The sequence below is a fragment of the Tiliqua scincoides genome, chromosome 3, assembly GCF_035046505.1.
Source record: "Tiliqua scincoides isolate rTilSci1 chromosome 3, rTilSci1.hap2, whole genome shotgun sequence".
NCBI lineage: Eukaryota > Metazoa > Chordata > Lepidosauria > Squamata > Scincidae > Tiliqua > Tiliqua scincoides.
Window position 1 is genome coordinate 45972705 of NC_089823.1, and position 14587 is coordinate 45987291.

The 14587-nt window shown below is 42.6% G+C and overlaps 2 protein-coding genes across 4 annotated transcripts in view; both read left to right on the plus strand.

Annotated features, from left to right (window-relative positions):
• Nucleotides 1-2112: 2112 nt before the first annotated feature.
• On the plus strand, nt 2113-3357 carry GJA8 (gap junction protein alpha 8). 2 transcript variants are annotated; one of them, XM_066619855.1, is made up of 2 exons: nt 2113-3090; nt 3163-3357. In XM_066619855.1, exons 1-2 carry the CDS (start codon nt 2113-2115, stop codon nt 3355-3357), a joined length of 1173 nt encoding a protein of 390 aa, XP_066475952.1. The 2 variants fall into 2 exon arrangements, with proteins under 2 accessions (XP_066475952.1, XP_066475951.1); XM_066619854.1 differs by having other exon boundaries at nt 2113-3357.
• Nucleotides 3358-12261: 8904 nt separating this feature from the next.
• Nucleotides 12262-14587, plus strand: part of GPR89B (G protein-coupled receptor 89B) — a 41981-nt gene continuing 39655 nt past the window's right edge. For both annotated transcript variants that reach the window (XM_066619640.1, XM_066619639.1), the window contains exon 1: nt 12262-12384. In XM_066619640.1, the coding sequence (XP_066475737.1) occupies nt 12343-12384 (42 nt within the window). In that variant the 5' untranslated portion in view covers nt 12262-12342. The remainder of the gene's footprint in view (nt 12385-14587) is intronic.

A 14587-nucleotide genomic window follows, 5' to 3' on the forward strand; every position in this document is an offset into this window, starting at 1 on the left:
CCTTTCTCTGTATGGTGCTTCAGACACATACCTGCTTGAAGTAGGATGCCATGGCCATGTTACCAATATGTACCTGACAATATGGAGCTGCTCTTTGTCAGACTGTTTTGTAGAAACACATTGGTAACCACAATCATCACATCCTGTTTCATATGTGCAAATCTCTGTTTGGATGCCATGCAGAAAAAAAAACAACCACAAAAGTTGCACATGCAAGATAACCCCACTTAAAACAGAGAATAATTTTCCTTTACATTTATTCACAAATTTCAGACTTTCAGGAGGGCATGACGGACTTGGGGACAAACAACTGGTGGAGTTACAATTTTTGGGATGATGACAGAACAATGCACTGGAAATGCTTAGACTGTCTTGCTTTCTGAATGACAGGTTTGCATGGTGGGACAAGCCTTAGAAGACAGAGCTAGTCTTACTGCACAACATTTTTTTCTCAGTAAGAATATTCTACAGTGATTTGTCCAAGATGTTACAGGAAATGCACTGAAAACATTTTATCCTGTGCATTTTTATTCTTCTATTTGTGACAGAATGAGTATTTCTGAATTTTGTGATCCTAATATCCTTTCAGAGATTTTATTCAAATTTAGCAAGTTGCATGTGGAAACCACTGATCTTTGTTTTCTTGAGCTATGTGCATAGGACTTGTACAATGTAAAGGTCAGTTTTTCAAGATGAGATTGATGAAATCAGTCAACACTGGAAAAGTTATGCAAAATATAAAAAATATTGATTTAGTTTTCTATGTAAACAGCTTTGTGAACTACTTTTTGTTGAAAATCAGTATATAAATATTATTAATAATAATAAATATAATGATCGTCATCATCATAGTTGGTTCATGCTACCAATTTTAACCATTCTGATTGGTAATTAATTTTACATTGAAAACTTCAAAGTGGAAATCACTTAGAAAAAAGAATGTTATCCGTGCCTGTCAAATGCATTAGTTGTAAAGTCATATAAGTAAGGTATGTAAACAACAAAATCTGAGAAAATAATGGTATATCTTGCTGTTTACATAGCATGTGCACTGCATGTTACATTGCTTTACATGTGTATTGCATGGCATTAGAATGGAGATGTTTACCACTTTTTCAGTCTCTATAAATGGTGAGCAGTGCAGCTATCTTAAGTGAGACTCTGGTAAAATGTTTAAAAGCATGGTTATAGCCTCTGAATTATAGCCTCTGAATTAGTTAGAGCCCCAAAGCCTCTGAATTACTACGCTCATCTGTTGTCATAGCAAATTACTAAGCAACAATAAATGAACACTATTAGGAATCACAGAAGCTCATTGGACTCATGAGAACCATAGAGAAGCTCGTAGAGGCAGGTCTTAGATACCTCACCCTGATGCAAAGAACACAGAATTTTTGCTTGATTGTGTGTTGATTGTGTGTGGCACTGTTATGCCAATACTTCCAAAAAAATTCTGCACACTGCAGATGTTTGCAAAGGTCTTGTCTGTGTAGGGGCTGTCTGTAATCTATGGCATGGAACTGAAAGACTAAAAGTAGCCCCTAAGCAGGCAGAACTCTTCATCTCACTTTCAAAGCATATAGGGAATTTCAGGGATTTTTCAATAGTAGGTGGAATGGATCTGTATGGCTTTGCACCAGCTATTATGCTGCATTTGCTGTTCACCTACGTGAGATCCTTAAGCCTTTAAGTGTGCAACCGACCCAGAAACACGGAAGCCAGTAAAAATATATGTTGCTGACTTCAGTGAATTGTGCCCCTAGTCACCAAACCTCAGATGACTGAGGACCCAATCCTATCCAATTTTCCAGTGCCAGTGCTGCTGTGCCAATGGGGCATGCACTGCATCTTGTGGTGGGGCAGCAGTCACAGAGGTCTCCTTAAAGTATGGGAACATTTGTTCCCTTACCATGGGGCTGCATTGTGGTTGCACCAGTGCTGGAAAGTTAGATAGGATTGGGCTCTAATTCTGGAATGTTAGTAATATTGTATTCTCTTTGTGCATTTGAAAAATGTTGAAGATTTTAAAGCCAGAAAGATTTTAAATGTCACAAGGATCTGTTTTTTAAATCTAATGTGACTTAATCATTGTCTTTCTCTTAACAGTCAGAAATGGGTGACTGGAGTTTCTTGGGGAACATTTTAGAAGAGGTGAATGAGCACTCCACTGTCATTGGGAGAGTCTGGCTTACAGTACTCTTCATTTTTCGCATCCTGATCCTAGGGACTGCAGCAGAGTTTGTGTGGGGAGATGAACAGTCAGACTTTGTGTGCAACACCCAGCAGCCTGGTTGTGAGAATGTCTGTTATGATGAGGCCTTCCCTATCTCCCATATCCGGCTGTGGGTCCTCCAGATTATTTTTGTCTCCACTCCCTCCTTGGTTTATTTGGGCCATGCTGCACACCATGTGAGGATGGAAGAAAAAAGAAAAGAGCGGGAAGAAGCAGAGAGGGCTCAGCAAGCTGAAGGAGAAGAAGAAAACTCACCCAGTATTCTGGACCCGAAGACGCCTATTATCGCCAAAGAAACAAGCCCAAAGGGGACCAAGAAGTTCCGGCTTGAGGGAACCCTTCTGAGAACCTACATTTTCCACATCTTTTTCAAAACTCTCTTTGAAGTGGGGTTCATCGTGGGCCAGTACTTCCTGTATGGCTTCCGCATTTTTCCTCTCTACCGCTGTGGCAGGTGGCCTTGCCCCAACCTTGTAGACTGTTTTGTGTCAAGGCCTACTGAAAAGACTGTTTTTATTATGTTTATGTTGGCAGTGGCTTCAGTGTCCCTGTTCCTCAATCTTGTGGAAATCAGCCACTTGGGCCTTAAGAAGATCCTGATGGCTTTCAGGAGGTCAACGGAGCAACAGCCTGTGGAGACCCAAGAGAAGCCCCTTCATTCTATTGCTGTTTCATCCATCCAAAAGGTGAAAGGCTACAAGCTGCTGGAGGAGGAGAAACCAGCATTCCACTACTTCCCTTTGACAGAAGTTGAAGTAGAAACCACACCTGTTCCCCCCTCATTCTTTGAAGAGAAGATTGGCATGGAACACCTGAAAGACCTTTCCAGGGTCTTTGATGAGCAGTTGCCATCTTATGCCCACATGGATGAACAGGACGAGGACAAAGTAGAAATGGGAGAAGAGCCAGAACAAGAAGTGGCTGATGAGGTACAAGAGCAACCGGTGGGACCAGTGACAGAGAAAGTAGAAGAAAAAGAAGAAGAGAAGCATGTGGAGGAGGAAAAAGAGCCACCAGGAGAGAACTTGCCTCTACCATCTGCTGACTTAACAGCAGACACAAGACCTCTGAGCAGGTTAAGCAAAGCCAGCAGTAGGGCCAGGTCGGATGATCTGACTGTATGAGGGTATTTGCTTGGTAGGCCCTAATGAGCCACACACACACACACATCTCAGATGTAACACACACAAAGTGCTAAATCAGTCATTTTAATATTGTTTCTGATTCATGTTTTTGTTAGAAAAGGTGCTATAAAAGCTCATTGCCCAATCAGTCACTTTTGTTTTACAACTGAAGACGCCTCGCTACTGAACAGCAAATACATTTACAGTCCAGAAACCCAGGGGGAGGGACCTCCCTAAGACAATGAGAAAAGCAAAAGTAGCGACAATAACACCAGGTTCTGTACGTTCTTTTTTCTCCAGGAATGTGGGAAGTGTGTCCCTTGACAACTATAAATATTAAGTGGTAGCTTTGGTATTTTTCTCTTTATTCTGTGTTCTCCCTCCCAGGACTGGTCCAAGACCTCCCGGTACCTGAGGTGGTGCAGGAAGTGCTGCCTCCCCTTTCCTGGCAGGGTGCCAGCTGCTGCCTCTGCCATGTCTCCTCCCACTCTCTGGATTCTAAAAGGAAGAGAAGAATGGAAGGGAAGAGGAAGAGTGGAGGAGAGGTGAGTGGTGGTGTAGAGTGTTGGGCTAGACTAGAGAATTTGTCCCTCAGTCAGCTTACGTGAATGCCTCAGTTGGCCTCATGGAGGGACCGACCCTGGTCCCCCTCTTGCTGGTCTTGAATTTTAATTATTTACCTCACACCAAAGGGATACAGGCGAGTAGTAGAGTTAGATCCCACTATCCCCCTGCAGAAGAACAGAAGATGAATGATTTCCCTATGAAGACAAATATGGTTTACTTATATTCTCTCCCTGGACTGAGAGCCAAAGCCTCTTCAGATTTCCAGTGCTGATGTAGCTGTGCCATCCTGCAGTGTATGTGTGTGTGTGTGGGGCGGGGGGGGGGGGAGTCACAGAGAACTCCTCAAAATAAAGGAACATTTGTTTGCTTATCTCTGGGCTTCACTGCGGCTGTATCAGTTCTGGAAAGTTGGATAGGATTGGGCCCTCTGAGACACTTAACATTTTGCCCATGTGATGGATCTCAATTATTAGATGAAAAGAATTTAATGTGTGAGACTCGCTCCCCCACAAATACAGTAGTGGCTCTCTAGAAATAATCTCTATGATTGTGTCCCGTCCTGTCCCGTCCCCCGCAAAGTGCATCTGTGATAATGAAAACTGTTTTGCAGAGGGCCACCAAGGGACAGGTTCATATATTTGGTTCTCTGCATGTAAGTTGTCCCAGGGATAGGAAGAATGTTAGATAATTCCTAATGTTAGGAAAATACTGTCCTAATACTGGTTCCCTTCTTATGCCACTTGAAAAGCATGGAAGACACTGTGTCACAGCTCATTTGCATGCTAGTTGGATAACAGGAGAAGCCCTGACCACAAGAGAACAGCCCACACTGTGATTCTTCTCACACTTGTGTGGCCCGAGTTTCTGGAGGTGCATGGGCTCCTTTCACATGGTCAAGGCTTCTCACATTCCTGAAATGGCATGGGAAGGAGCCATGATGCAGCAACTTCTGTTCCTCAAAGGTAACATAAGAAAGAAGAGGAGGGCACTGTTTGGTACTGTACTGTGCTCTGAGAGTGTACAGCTTTAGCAATATTTTGCATCCTATTGAACTCAATGACAAAATGCCCATTTCTTTTAATATTAGTTGGCAACCTTCAGTCTCGAAAGACTATGGTATCACGCTCTGAATGGTGGTTCTAGAACAGCGTCTAGTGTGGCTGAAAAGGCCGATTCGGGAGTGACAATCCCTTCCACACTGGGAGCAAGTACAGTCTGTCCCTGGTCTGTCTCCCTGGCTATGGACCTTCCTTCTTTGCCTCTTTGCCTCAGTCTGTTGGCCAAGTGTCTCTTCAAACTGGGAAAGGCCATGCTGCACAGCCTGCCTCCAAGCAGGCCGCTCAGAGGCCAGGGTTTCCCACCTGTTGAGGTCCACTCCTAAGGCCTTCAGATCCCTCTTGCAGATGTCCTTGTATCGCAGCTGTGGTCTACCTGTAGGGCGCTTTCCTTGCACGAGTTCTCCATAGAGGAGATCCTTTGGGATCCGGCCATCATCCATATGATCCAATTTTAATATACCATATCATCCAGTTTTAATATACCAGGCTTGCATCATTTGATGCTAAAGCTATTTTTGTTATAATTTAGCAGGCAGCTCAATTTATTCCTAGTATCCTTTCTAGCCAACCGCAAGTGAAATGATCAACAAGAGCATTTATTTTGGTACTAAACGCTCACCCAAATGCGCTATATTACTTGTTATATGAAATCTAATTTAATTCTGCTTCCAGCATCTTGTGGGAAAGCAATGCCTCAGCAGTCCTATAGGGTTCAAGTGCAGAAGGAACCTTGAAGGAAGTGTGAATGGGAAAAAAAAAATATCCCTGGGGGTGTGTATTTCTGATGTTGAAAATGTTAGTTGCATTCTAGCCTGAGGACTACAGAAATCCCTTTTCGGCTATGGCAGAATATAACTTGCATATATGTTTCGAGTCAAATATTTTTGAGAGGGTGGCGACAAATAACAGAAATGTACAGTATGCACTTTCACTGCCTCTGTTTTTTCAGTCCTTTCTAGCTCAGCAAATTCTCTCCAGTTTGAAACAATGCAAAGGGCTTGCTGCAATGGGAAGCCTAATCCATTTCAGAAAATCCCTTTAGTATGAATTGCCAACACCCAGAAAGGGCCCCATAGAATTTTTCATAAGATTGGGGGTTGTTAGCACCTAATTCAGAGGTCAACTGCATTCAGGGATATCCCCCCCATTCATTCCCATGGTTTTGGATTAGGCTTTTAATCCTAACCAAATTCCAATGTATTCTGTTTCCCTACAGACATTATCCTTTAGTTTCCTTTTTTTTATTTCTTTTTGTTTTGTTTATTTATACTAGTAAAAAGAAAAGAAAAAATAAAAAGACGGTAAAAAAGAAAACAAAAACCTTAAATATACATTAAAAAGTACAAAAAATACCTCTAATTGTGTAGCATGGGCAAAGTCGAACATTCTAATTACTTAGAGCTTTATATCTTAATGATCTAAATTTCCACCCATACATGCATTATATCTCAATCAACCCCCTTATCTTCTCATTATAAGTATTCCATTTCAGATTAATGTTCTCTATTTCTTTCAATCTAATCTTCAAATCCACAACTCATTAACTCGTTATTCTCTCTCTCATGCAGAAAGTCAATAATTGATTTCCATTTCTTCCTTAAATTTTCTGTTGATTTCTCTTTAAGTAAGGTCATAAGTCTATCCATTTCTGCAAAGTCCATAACTTTTGTCCACCATTCTTCTATTGATATTACATTTTCCTTTACAGTTTCAGTTGTGTGCTATATTGATATATATATTTCTTTGTCATTTGCTTTCTTACACTGCACAGCAGAGGTCCTGGAATTGGTTTAAATGAATATCCTGATTCAGCATGGTGGTGGTTAGAGAGATAGAATGTACAGTATTAAAATGTTTTAATAGTTATTTAAAACAGTTATTAAAATGTTTGAGAAGTATTTAATAAGGGGGAGGAAAAAAAAGACATTTCTTTTCCTGTAAATAGTAAAGCTATTCTTTCTGGGTTTTTATTAAAATGTGGAGCTTTAAACATATTTTAATTACATGAGAACATAAGAAATGAGCCCTTTGGAATCAGACCAAGAGTTTATCCAGTTTGGCATTTGGTGTTCACAAAGCAGGATTGGAGCCATTTTAACTTCTTGTAGTTGACAAAAATAATTAGCCATAATAATGAATACAGATACTAGGACTGGTTCATACAGAGACTAGAGACATGAAGACAAAGATCTGAGATTGAAATTATTATGAAGTCTAAGACTGTCCAAGAAACAGTTCTGTTTCTAAAAGAAAATCATTTTGATCAGAGGAGAAAACCATGAATACTGACATAGTAATCTGAAAGTATTCAATAAGCATATTCTTTAAGTTGAGGCAAAAGTTGAGCAGATCCAATAATACATTTTTTAAAATTATAACACATGATCATTTTGCTTTGTATGTTTCTTTTTATATACTTTAATGTCATTTCTTCCTTTTAATAATTTATAATGTTTTTATATGGTTTTGATGGTGTTTTTTGTAACATGTCTTTTGCAAATTGTTTGATGAAAACTGAATAAAGATTGAATTGAACTGACAATGGTTAAAAATTTTTTACGAAGCATATAGAGCCAAACCAGATACTTCTACTCATACTTACAGACAATACAACTGAAAGGAAATTCACTTCTATGATTGAACTCTGAAAATTGCTGTCACTTAAGACCACTAAAGCAAAACATTTAGATGCTAATCATTAATGTGAATAAAACCGTATATACTGAACAGGACATATATCCTCCTTCAAACACAAATATCATCATAACAGCTTGGATTGTTTTATGTCTCCATCTGAAGCATGAAGTCCTTGAACAGTTTAAAATATTAATAACTGAGATTCTATATGAGATAAAAACAATACATAAAACACATTAGAAGGATAATTACAGTTTTAGCAACTTTAATCTATACACAGCACAGTACAATTTTGGAGTTCCACAAACACGATCTGCTTGAGTTACGGCATTGATCAAATCAGTTATCCCAGTACAAAGATCATCTAAAGAGCAAGGTTTTGATGAGTACACTACAGTTTTAATACATCCCCTTAGGAAAAAGTCAAAGAGGAAGAAATTCAGAGAACAAGATGGCCAAACAATTGACCTACCTCTTCCAATCAATCTATCCGGGAAAACCTTGTTTAAAAATTTTTGAATGCTGCAAAGTGGCAAGGTGACCATCTTGATGAAAAACTGCATTGGCTATAAGTCTTAGAGCCCAATCCTATGCATGACTAGTCAGAAGTAAGTCCCATAATAGTCAATGGGGCTTACTCCCTTGAAAGGGAGGATAGGACTGCAGCCTTAGGGGCCAGTTGTATCCAATTTTCCAGCACCAATGCAGGTGTGCAAATGGGGCATGTGCTGCATCCTGTGGGGGTGGTGGTAGTCACAAATATTTCCTCAAGGTAACATTTGTTCCCTTACCTCAGGGCTGCATTGGCACTGGAAAGTCGGACAGGAGTGGCTCCTTAGGACCCAATCCTATCCAACTTTCCAGCTGTGATGCAACCATGCCAACAAGGTGTGCACTGCATCTTGCATGCAGTGGAGAGACAGTCATGGAGGGACATTTGTTCTCTTACCTCGGGGCTGCAGTGCGGTTGCATCAGCATTGGAAAGTTGGATAGGATTGGGCCTTTAATTGCCTTAGTTCAGGAATAAAGTAATTATGTAGCATTTCCAGAGGATACAGTTGACCAAAGGATGCAGCTCATCTTCTGTTGAAGCCATAGGGTAGGGTAGATTATGTGGAAAAAAAATTCAAAATTAGAACTTTCTTTGTTCATAAAAAAAGTGGAATTCTCTTTCTAAAGCATTTTACAGATTATTCTTATGTCATATGGAACCTCAGTTATTAATATTTTTAAATGCACAAAGACTTTATGAACATGCTATATTCAGGTGTCTTAAGAAGATAATATAAAAGTGGATCTATTGATCTGATTCAAAATTGCAATTTCTGATACTTCCCCTTGTCAAGGCCTTATAAATATCATTTTAATTATTTTCTATGGTGGTGATCCAGGAGGACATACAAAAGCAAAGATCTCCAAGTGCACAGAAGCTTTCTCAGTCTTTCAACAGTTCCATAAGCTGTGCTTATGGACAATGCTCTTTGGAAAACATTTTGAAAAAAGACAATGCTCTTTTGAAAACAGATGCAGCACAAGGAATTATAAAAACTGACTGAAGCCCAGGATGCACATAGATAAGCCCCTGGATGTTGTGAATTCCTACAGAGGCTCTCCCAGTCATGACCAAAAAGACTGTACCAAAACAGATAATATGCAACAGGTACTAGACAATGATAACTTATTGAGGGCCCAATCCTATCCAACTTTCCAGCACCAGTAAAGCACAATGCAGCCCTGCGGTAAGGAACAAAAGTTCCCATACCTTGAGGAGGTCTCTGTGACTGCCTCCCCACCACAGGATGCAGTGCATGCCCCATTGGCACAGGTACACCGGCGCTAGAAAATTGGATAGGATTTGACCCTATCCAACGCTCTACCAGCATTGTATGCAGCAATTCAGAAACTTCTTTGATCTGCACAGCCCTCCTTGTGCGTTCATCCATACATTATTAAGTTAGGGAAGTGTTGCTGAAGTGCTTGTATAAGTGACATGAGGAACACATATTCCTCCTACAAACAATTTAAAGCCTTGTTGTAGGAATATGATTGAGAAAGACCAATTTTTAATTTGACAATAAACCCTTGAAAATAACCATTATTTAATTTGAACAATGTCATGGATACATATTTTCTTCTGACTCGAAACAGATCCAGTCTTAAAAGATGTTTGTTGTCAGTGGCCAAGTACTACCACTACTGTAAAGAGATGTAAGATGTAACTTCTTTCACACTAGAAAACAAATTCACAGAATTTGACACAGAATTGTCAAATTCTGCAATGACACAGAATTCAAAATAGCATAATGTGTGCTGATGTGCCATCACAAGAGAGATGTGGGAAATCCATGGTATTTGATATGCTTTTGAGAGCGTCTTAAATTTACTTGATCAAAGGGTGCGACATCCTGATCTTACGGTTTGCTTGCGCTGGTGTAGCAGCAGCTGCGTCAGCCATTGTATAAAAGTGACATAGAGTGCTTTTTGACAACTTGGATGTAAGGAGCAGCAGCAGGAAGCCTGTGCTATCCTGTCAACACCAGATCTGGACATGCAGCCACCGGCACAGATAAGTGGAACAGGGAGGGTGTAACATGGTGGTGAGGTGGTGGATTAGGCCCAAGAGGGGTTGGGGGGGTCAGCGGAGGAGGCCTTTGCTATATCCTAACCCCCATTCCTGGCCTGGAAGCCCTATATGTGGCTTCTTAAACCTGTGCCAGCAATTTTGCTGGCGCAGATCTGAAAAACCCCCGGTGAGCAGGCTGGAGCCTCCAGCCTTTATGTGTATATTCCAATGCTCAGGGAACGGAGTGCTTTTATTACTACAGAAACAAACATTTGAAGAATGGTTACCAAAACACCTCCAAAACAGAATAAAATCTAAGGTGGTAATAGCAAGTGACAATTCCTGTAATACTGATACAATTTTATAACAAAATTCACTTAATTTTCAAATAAATGCAAGACGAAGTGCTTGGAAAAGTTTGACAGTGTAGTCTTTATTTCAAGAGCCTCACATGAACAAGACCATAGTAGAAACTATGGAAATAGTCTTATGGGTTCGCCTGGGCTGCTGGTGGTTCTTAAGGAAGAACCTTAAGGAAGCTGTCTTTCTCAGGCTTTCTTGGAGATGTGGGGAATTGAATTTAGGGTTTTCTGGATGCAAAGCATGTGCCTGTACCACTGAGGTGCCTGTCTGTGCCTGTCTATTCTCTAAATATCTTTTCTTCCACTGGGATCTGAATCCTAAACACACTTGCTAAGGAGTAAGGCTGCAATCCTAACCACACTTTCCTGAGAGTAAGCCCCATTGAACAAAATAGGACTTACTTCTGAGTATACCTGGTTAGGATTGTGCCCTAAGTCACTTTGGAAACAATGGGACTTATTTCTGAGAAAACATGAATAGGATTACACTACTGATAATGGCTTCTTCTTCTGTACAGACACAAAGATAAAAAAAAAAAGGTTAAAGTGCAAGCAATTTTTTCCAGGCAGCACAATCTGAAATCTATGGGCATATCTCATGATTGGTTCTGCACTATGTTCCTACTGCAGCAATAAACCCTTGTTTTAACAGATTAACAAGGGAATGGCGTGTCTGTTAATGCCAAAGGCTGCTAAATCTCAATGCACTTATGTCAATGGAGATGAACATGTGCAAAGTATAATATATGACCAACTTTGAAGGAAGCAAAAAACATCCATTTTTTTTTAATGAAGCGTGTGGGTTGCGGGTGCTTGGGTTAGGGGTTCCTTGCCTAAATGACATGGTATCCTGTGCAATGGGGAGCAGGGATGTGCGGTGGGTGTGAGGCAGGTGAGGCAGAGCCTCCCCACCAGAGCTTCGAAAAGCACTGCCACTGTGTGAAGCGCCCAAGCACCCACAACCCACATGTGGTGAGTGGGGAGACAGGTAAGGCAGAGCCTCCCCACCGGAGTCCTTTGGAAAGCGCTGCCACACAACCCATATGTGGTGGGTGGACAGGCAGGTGAGGCAGAGCCTCCCCACTGGAGTTGTTTGAAAAGCACCGCTGCCATGTGACATGCCCAAGCACCCACAACCCACACGCTGAGTGCCCCTTCCCTCCTCGCTCTGTGTGTGGGTTGTAGGTGCTTGGGCACCTCCCACTGTGGCAGTGCTTTTCGAAGAACTCTGGTGGGAAGGCTCTGCCTCACCTGCCTCCCCAGCAGTGCACGTGGGGTGAGAGTGCTTGGGCGCCTCCCACTGTGGCAGTGCTCTTCAAAGGACTCCAGTGGGGAGGCTCTGCCTCACCAGCCTCCCACCCACCACACAACCCTGGAAGTAACTGGTGCTGCAACGCACAAACAACAAAACTCCAGATTCCACCACGGCCACCAGGCGTTCCATCAACGCAGTCGTCACTGCTGCGACGCGTCCAATCAAAACGAAGCAACTTTCGCCCTGCCCAATCACCGCTCGCCCAACGTTCAACCAATCACAACGCGACGACTTGCTCTTTTCTGTTTCCCTCTCCGCCCCCCGCGTTTATTGCTCCGCCCATTCTGGGCCTCCGGGGCCAATGAACGTGCTTCAACGGAATACCGGAAGTGGCACGCTCTCTTCTCGCCCTTGCTGCGTTCTGCAGAGAGGCGGGGCCAGAGTCCTTTGATTGACGTGCGCGAGCCTGGCTGAGGGAGGAAGCGGAGGTTGAGAGGGGGGAACGGCGTCCTCTTCCCCCCCGCGACGGGGGACCTCTGACCATGAGCTTCCTCATCGACTCCAGCATCATGGTCGTGTCTCAGGTAACGAAGCCCCGCCCCTTTTCTCAGCGCGCGCGGAGGATGATGGGCTTTTCTCTCTTCCCCCATGCTAGGGATGGAATCCTCAGGTTGGGTTCTACACAGGCAGAAAGATGGGGTGGCAGGGTGGACTGAGCGTGACTATGCACGTGTGAGTGCTCCTTCACGTGAACTCCTTCACAGGAGAGGAGCCCTGCTGCACCAGGGCCCCTCCTCTCACAGGGTCCCAGCAGATGCCTCAGGGAGCACCCAAGACCACAAGAGACCTGCATCCTGGTGCCCTCCCTGGCATCTGGCACTCTGAGGCAGCCCACTTCTAGAACCAGGAGACTGCACATACCCAGCATGGCTTGTAAACTGTGATGGACTTTTCCTCCAGAAATTTGTCCAGTCCCCTTTTAAAGGCATCCAGGCAAGATGTCATAATCATGTCCTGTGGCAAGGAGTTCCACAGACTAAGGGCCCAATCCTATCCAACTTTCTAGCACTGGTGCAGCTGGTGCAGCTGCAGAGGTAAGGGAACAAATGTTCCTGTACTTTGAGGAGGCCTCTTCGACTGCCTCCCTCTACTGGAAGCAGTCTGCACTGCATTGGCGCAGCAGCACCAGCACTGGAAAATTGGATAGCCATAATTCACATTCAGGGGTCTGCCCTAGAATCAGAAAGCATGGCTAGCACATTGGGAAGTGAAGCACTGCTAGCTTTCTACTTGCTGTAGTTCCTTCCTTTCTAGTACCTTTCATTCTTGCAATGTTCCTTCCCCTGAAGGAACATTCATATGTGTATCTCCTATCTGCAGTTTGAAGAAGTGCAGTGGATGCTTCCACCTGCTACTGCTGCTGCATGTGCATGGCACCTCAGCTCCTGAGAAGCACGCAAGGCACTTAGCTGGTATTCTTTGTATTGTGTTCTTTTTGAAATACAAGGTGTGACAGTAATTGAAGTGGGTTAAAATGGCACAGAATGGCTGAGGTTCTAAAGGCACCCATTGCAGTTGTGACTTTGGATGAAGGATGGAAACACAGCAAGTCCTAGGGCAGGAGTGTCAAACATAAGGCCCATGAACCGAGTGTGGCCACCATTATAGTTGGACTCTCCCAGCTTGATAATTGGTTTCTTTCATATCTTGAAGTTTTGATAGGAATGTCCAGGTTTTATATGATAAAAATGATCCTCTCTGGGACCCTAATGAACAAGATTTGCACATACTCTCTTCTGTCATTTGCAGCTAATGAGTTTTTATGAGAGAACAAAGTGCTTATTTCTGGGTATCATCTGCTTAATGATGTCACTTCCAGTCATCAGCAGGCACCATGAATGCTAACTTTGACCCTCTGTATGAAAAGGGTTTGACATCCCTGTTCTAGGGAGCAGGTTCTAGTGCCAGACAATAATTGCAGCCTTAAAGAATCAAACACAAATAATCCAATCTGAAGAATGTGTTCTGATAAGTAGCTTCTACTTCTGGCTGTTAGCAGGACATTTTGAAGAGACTTTTTTATTGTTGGGATGGGGTGAGCTTTCACTTTTTATGCATGGTTTGTTACTGGTAAAAGTGTGGCACACTTTAAGGACTATTGAGTGAAAAGTTATTGTCTCCCCCTAGTTTTAAAGCTCCAGAAGAAGTAGGTGCAGTATTACTTCATTTCCCATTTTGATTTGGCTTCATATTTTAGAACCCCCTACTTTTTGGGGGGTTTACAGTTCTGAGGACGTATTAAAACAGCCATATCCCACTGCAATGATCAACTTATCATTATTAATATTTACTACTTAAACAAAAAGTAGTTTACAGAGTGGTTTACATAGCAATATAAATCAGGGCAGGAGGCCTGGTCTAGAGGGTAGAGCCTCCGTTAGCCCGAAGATAACATCGGAAGATCACCAGTTCGAGGCCACTGGCAGCTCCGTGAATGGTGGGACCTTGAAGCAGCTGACAAGCCGAGCTGAGTTATTCCATCTCCTCTTTGGTGTGAGTGAAGAAGTGTCTTGGCTGCCCTTCATGTGAGAGATGAAGCAGCTGCTTGTCAGCCTGCGTGGGAGGCAACTGGAGGTCAGAAGTGATACCAGACCAAGAAAGATCCATCAGAAATGTCGTGTGGTTCTTGAAAGAGAGAACCTTTCTATGATTGTAAAAATTCCCTCAAGGGATTTAGAAACAGCCTGCCTATATAAACCGCCTTGAATAAAGTCAGAGGAGTAATCC

What these genes read in the sequence shown, in the direction of transcription:
- GJA8 (XM_066619854.1), top strand. Translation starts at nt 2,113, where the DNA reads ATGGGTGACTGGAGTTTCTTGGGGAACATTTTAGAAGAGGTGAATGAG.